At 41.1% G+C, this 6,247-nt stretch overlaps 1 protein-coding gene across 1 annotated transcript in view; it reads left to right on the top strand.

Moving 5' to 3' along the window:
* ACADL (acyl-CoA dehydrogenase, long chain) overlaps positions 1–5,833 on the top strand; it is a gene marked incomplete at its 5' end in the record, with an annotated part of 14,278 nt that extends 8,445 nt beyond the window's left edge. Inside the window, 3 exons of the mRNA XM_009070210.1 lie at positions 1,348–1,475; positions 3,488–3,574; positions 5,633–5,833. Of these exons, the coding sequence (XP_009068458.1) occupies positions 1,348–1,475; positions 3,488–3,574; positions 5,633–5,726 (309 nt within the window). The remainder of the gene's footprint in view (positions 1–1,347; positions 1,476–3,487; positions 3,575–5,632) is intronic.
* Positions 5,834–6,247: the final 414 nt, after the last annotated feature.

The following is a 6,247-nucleotide window of genomic DNA, read 5'->3' on the forward strand; positions in this document are numbered from 1 at the left end:
CATTAGCTGTTAGGGCCGGAGCAGACCAAGCTCCTGCATGTTTGGTTTATAGAAGTGACTCATACAAGTTAAGGATGTTATCTGCCTCTGTTTTTAATACACTTTTGAAATAAGTAACAAAAAAAACCCCGTCCAGTTCTACGTCTTGAGGCTACTCAAGTCAAAATCAAATGTTTAGTGGTGAAGAGCAGCAGAGCTGGGCCCTTTAGAGGCTGAGTGCTAGGTATCTTTCAGGTCATTGTGACCTTTGTCTGCTTTTAAAGTTAACATTCAGGAATCCGTAACTCCTGATGGAATTTAGTATGTGCAAGGGGCAGCTTTAACACAACAAGAAGTACATTTTAGCTTTTTTAATGTAGGTAAGGGATGCTTCCTATTTGTAATAGTTGAGTGTGCACAGATCTGCAAAATAATCTACTTTTTTTAGGCTAGGCCTGTGCCAACCACCTGGTGGCCAATAAACATTATAAGGAATATTGGTTTTGCCAAAATTTCTGTATATTTCTTCAGTTTCCCTTTTTTTTTACTGATGGCTAGATGTGCATATAATAAATAGTCCTTTCTAATTAGGGCTCTGCCTTGGCTAGTTCATTTAGTCATGCCATGTTACAGCATTTGGAATCAAATCTTTGCTTTCTAACAGTAGACTGGTCCAGTGCCTTTCTGTCAAGGGAAGCAAGAAGGTAGTTTTTTTTAATATGCACTTCTAGAGCTGAGATTAGAAAGAACTTTTGTTACTGGGTGATGTTTTTATCCCCACAGGAAGGTGGTCAAATGCCTTCCTGGTCTGGTTTTACTTAACCTTGGTGATGGATTTTTGCCTCTTCTCTCTAGAAACTCTTTTCCAGTGTGACAGAGCTTGGGGCTGAAAAACTTTGTGATAGTCTAAAATTTATTTTATTTTTTTGCTTATGTCCCTTTGCATGTGACTTAAACTATGAAGAGCTGAGTGCATAGAAAAAGCATTCAGTAGATGGTGGAATGTTATTACTTGGGGGAATTAGTGGCTATACAATGTGAAAGGACATTCTCCCACAAGAGGGAGCAGAGGGTGATACATCACCAAAGGCCTGTGCTCTCTAGGAATTTATTTTCCAGGCTCTTGGGGTTTTTGTCTTAAATTCATGTCTTGATTTGACCTTGAGAAGTAAAGGTCAGTAATTTTCCCTAGTTAGACTGGTGAAGACATAATTGCCTGGAAAGTAAGGTGTCGTCTGGTGAACCAGAGTTGTTTGCAATAGTGATTTCTTATACATTCTTTTAGAAAACACTCTGCTTCAAGTAATACTTAAACTGTGCTACTTCTGCTCTCTTTCCTCTGGCCCCTCTATCCCCTTCCAAAACAAGACTGTACAGCACAAGCTGGCTGAAATAAAAACTCAGATTTGTGTGGCCCGAGCTTTCCTGGACAACTGTTTGCAGCTGCATGCGGAGAAACGCCTGGACTCAGCCACAGCCTCCATGGCTAAGTACTGGTACGTGCTCACAGCTGTCTGGAGCTTGCATGATCTTGCCAGGAGTCCAGTGATAAAAACACTGAGCTGTTCAGATCTAAGGAAACGATAAAATTACTGTCTGATTAATGACAACATTTGTCAGCTTCTAGCAGAGACCATTAGCTTTAACTTTAAATCATATGGTCAAAAAAAATCTTAGTTGCATTGAAAACTGGTGTTGGTTAAACAGATCAATTTCAGAATAAAGGCAAGCTTTTAAAACAGGCTTCCATTGACAACAAGGTCAGGTCTCAGCCTCAGATTCCAGTAAAAGTGAGTGCTCCATTGGTATTGAAACAAAAATTACTGTAGCAGATTGTTGGGTGTGTTTTGGGTTTGTTTGTGGGTTACTTTAATGGGGTGTGTGGCTTGTTTTGTGGCGGTCTTTTTAAAGCAAAATACGAATATTTGAAGCCAAATTTGAATATATATGATGCTGCTTGGCCCAGCCAGTTTCAAAGCTGTCTGGTTTGGGGAAGAAATACTTGGCTGTGGTTGTAACTGAGACTAAGCAGTGTTTTCCTTTATTGGCCAGAAGTCCTCCCCCCTCATCCCCTACTTGGTGGTGTTATCTGTTAACTTATATTTACCCAGAGAAATCTGGGTGAGTGGAAACATCTAAGTGGCACATAGATTTGCCTAGTTCTAGTTTGCTTGCAAAGGTGGGAGAAAAAATAGCACATCAGACATGAACCGAGAGTTTTATGGAAGATTTACAGATTCTAGGCTTTTAAAAATGTATAGAGAAAACAAGCAGAGAATGTTTACAGTGGGAGGAAGAGTTTTGATTGACTGGTATTCCTGGCACTGATTACTTAGAAGTACCAGGTACTTAAGCAGAGGCATTCAGTTTTGAGGAGGAGGAAACGACTGGTGCCAGCTCAAATATGCAGACTTAGTTCCTTAACAAATCTCCCAAGGTGAGGCATTTGAAACTCCTTCACTTTCCCAACTGTTTAGCATCGTGATTTGTTGCGGATTTCCCCTTTCCCTAGTGAAGTTCCCATGACTCCCTTCCATAAAACTGTCTTAAATTGTCTAAAAAATGCTTGAATATAGAATTCCTTTATTTTCTAATGTGTCAGGAGACTCTCTGCAGTTCATTTTGCTTCAGACCTTTTGTATAGTCAGTGATTCGAGTGAGAGATTTGAAGGATTTTAAAACATGATTGTGCATCTGAGATCTGGAGAAAGGTCTGGAGAGTTGTTTTTTCAGGATTTTTTTTTTTTATGACAGGTTGTGTTACATACCTAAATTAATTTGAGGATGTATTTAGGAAGGACAGTTGCAGTAAGTCACTGCTGCAGACTTGGAGTTGGTATAATAAACTGTAAGGATTTCGCTGAATGAGGGGATGGCTTGGAGAAAAGGTTTCTTACTTTACTCCATGAGAAGAAATTGACTTGAGTTGTCATTTTCATTCCTTCTGTTGCCACTCTGAAAGCTATATGCTTAGAAAGTGGTTTTTTTCCTGTCTTCTAACTTTGGCTTGAGCTTCTAGTGCAGTTGAATTTTTATTTTTTTTCTGTTAAAGCCCTATTTTGCAGTGAGGAAATCCTCTTGAAGAATTACAGTAGTTTTTAGAATTGAAGACTATAAAATTTATTGAGGAAAATAAGTTATCCCCAGGGGATGGTTATGCTAAAAGAGCATCCTGGTGTGTTCCTAGTGGGAGTGGGGAGGGAGGGGGAACCTGGTTTGCTGTTAATTTCTGACAAAGCTGAGGGATTTGGTAAGAAAAAAAGGCTATTTCAACCTGCTTCACAAAAGGAATCTTTCGACCTGTGAGAAAGGTAAACAAGCCTGTCTGTTTTGGAACATTTCCGAAAGCTGTTCCACGAAGAAAACAAATCTTTAGTACATTCAGTTGAACCCTATTTATTCCTTACTGGCCATGTTACATATTTGTCTTGCTAACATATCTTTATCTCTCATGATGTTTTGCAGCATAACATCCTTCTAAAAACAAATTTCTTTTTGGCCATTTAAGGTGTTCTGATCTCCAAAACAGCATAGCTACTCAGTGTGTGCAGATGCACGGAGGATGGGGGTACATGTGGGAGTATCCAATTGCAAAGTAAGTGTAACATTTCAGATTACCTGCAAAGTCAAACGGGGCACTTCCTTTATGTCTGCATGTCAGTTGTTTAGCATTGGGAGCGATTTACTGTTCCTTTCCTCATCATGTTTATTGAAAGGCAGTCGTAGGAACGCTTTGTTTTTGACTCTCCAAATAACTCAGGAGCTGTTCAGCAATTATTTGGGGTTTTTTTTCGCAAAATAGAAGTTGGTTTTCCAGAGGAAGGTGTTAATTGGAAAAGCAGAGAAGCGAAAGTGTACAAATAAAAATGAGAGGAGCTAGTTTGTATGCTTTTTCTGAAATTAAATGTATAGGTCTGAGGAAAAGAAAACATGTTCATCCAAGTCTTGTGTAATACCACAGAAGATCAAATTGCTGAATCAAGAGCATGGCTGGCTACATTCAGCTTTTTTACACCTTTTGAAATGAGAAAACGAAGAGATTTATGTGCAGAAAGAGAAATTTGCCATTCCTAATTTTTTTGCTGACTTTATGAATCTAGAGCCATTAATGGAGTTTTTGTATATTTCCTTGTCTATTATCCCTTAAGTTTGTGTACATGTCATTTACCACACTAAGCAGAGCTTTTGGTGCTGTTCTTATTTTAAAAAAAGAAAATCTGACAGTAGAAATAGCAAAAACAGGATTGCTGTGCAGTTGTCATAAACAGATGAATAATTTCTTAACTGGGTAGTTTTAGTTGTTGGGGTTTTTTATTTTCAATGTGTTATGAGTATGAAATGTTGCTTTAAAAGAACTTGTTCCTGCCTGTTTTCAATGAGTGTAATTTGTGAGTGTTCTGCACCTTGTCTTCTTAAGCAAGGCCAGCAAGCCCTGCTCAGGGTGCCCTCGAACGACTGCTTATCTGTGTGCAGTAGTTGCCCATACAGGGTTGTGTTATCCCTGTGATCCAGCAACATGTGTGTTTCCGGAGAGTGCCGTGTTGCTCCTGGGCTGCTCTCTGTTACAGGGAAGCAGAATTAAGATGGAAAAGGTCTCTGTCATCGTCCTGTGTGCTGTCACCAGCTGTGTGTGCACTGGGGCTGGTTCCAGCAGGAGGACAGAAATGGTTTGGCTGTGTGCAGCATTCCGGCTGCTGGCCCGGACAGAGCTGGAGCTGGTGTCAGGAGAAGGCTATCGCCAGCTGATGTGGAACCAGTTGGCACTTTTTCTGCTGAGGTGTTTGAGTCTCACCTCAAGGAAAGAACTGAGAGCACCGTTAGCAGTCCTCCTGACAGGATCAGACAGGCCAGGGCATTAGTGCAAATTACCCTGATAACTATCAGTTTAGCACTGCAGGAGTTGGGTTGGGTTTTTTTTTCACAGCAAGGAGGCACTTGCGTGTTGCAGTTCCTGCAGGTGCACAGTTCTCCAGGGAGTGCGTGGAGAGGACTGGGAGATTGTGCCCGGAGTGGAGTTAATGCACAAGGTGGCATGAGGAAAGGAGGGAACAAGAACTGGGGGGAAAGTGGTAGGAGTCTGGGTGTGCAGAGCTTTGTTTTGTTTGTGTTTGATTTGGGGAGATAGTAGACACTTGAACAAGGGAAGAGGTGCTGACCCAATTCCTGGTTTGGCAAACGGCACCTTGGAAAGTTGAAATATTTTTAGGTAGTTGAAGCTTCTTAGAAAATATGAATCACAGAATCATAGAATTGTAGGAGTTGGAATGGACCTTAGAGATCATCTAGTCCCAACTCCCCCTGCCCTGGGCAGGGACACCTTCCACCAGAGCAGGTTGCTCAAGGCTTCCTCCAGCCTGGCTTTGAACACTGCCAGGGCTGGGGCAGCCACAGCCTCCCTGGGCAACCTGTGCCAGTGTCTCACCACCCTCACAGGAAAGAACTTTTTCCTAATATCCAGCCTAAATTTCCCGTCCTTCATTTTGAACCCATTACCCCTTGTCCTGTTGCTGCAGTTTCTTTCTCTGGCTCCCTTGTGGGAATAGCATACTTTGAAAAGAGGGATCTCCAAAGATAAAATGCTGGTGTTCTTTTGCTTGTATGTCCATTCCCAGGAGTTGTTTTTAATCTTTGCTTGTTTGTTTTCCCCCCTCAGAGCTTTCGTGGATGCCCGTGTTCAGCCAATCTACGGTGGCACCAATGAAATAATGAAAGAACTTATTGCTAGAGACATTGTCAGTGACAAGTAGGGCAGATGCTTACTACTTTGGAGAGTCTCCCAGAAACTTTTTATGTGTTAATATGTGACATAAAATCAGACATCTGAATGTAAGTGAAATAAACGCGATATATGATATTTCCCAAAGGAATTGACACTTTAAATAAAAAACAAACCTAATAGTAACAACAGTGTGCTCATATGACACCGTTTAAATAAAAACCAAACCTAGTAGTGTGCTCATATGCAGGCTATCTTGTATTTAATGAACTTTAAATATCTTTGAAGAGCACAGACTAATCTATGCGAGTTCCAAGGATTCTGGTAGCGAAAGGCAATTTTATATTTGGAACGTGGGGTAGCTTGGTCTTTTGGGACCTGAACCCATTGTATTGCATCCCACCCTCACTTTTCAGAGTCAGCTCTGCAGACAAGCAAACAAAATTAATCCAACCTTCACGCAACTTCGAATTTACACTGACAAGCAGAACTCAAAACTTTACCCGTTGCTGCCGCACACCTCCTCTCTACCCAGCAGCGCTCCCGACCTCT

This window comes from Acanthisitta chloris, unplaced genomic scaffold (assembly GCF_000695815.1).
Source record: "Acanthisitta chloris isolate BGI_N310 unplaced genomic scaffold, ASM69581v1 scaffold23402, whole genome shotgun sequence".
NCBI classification, from domain to species: Eukaryota; Metazoa; Chordata; class Aves; order Passeriformes; family Acanthisittidae; genus Acanthisitta; species Acanthisitta chloris.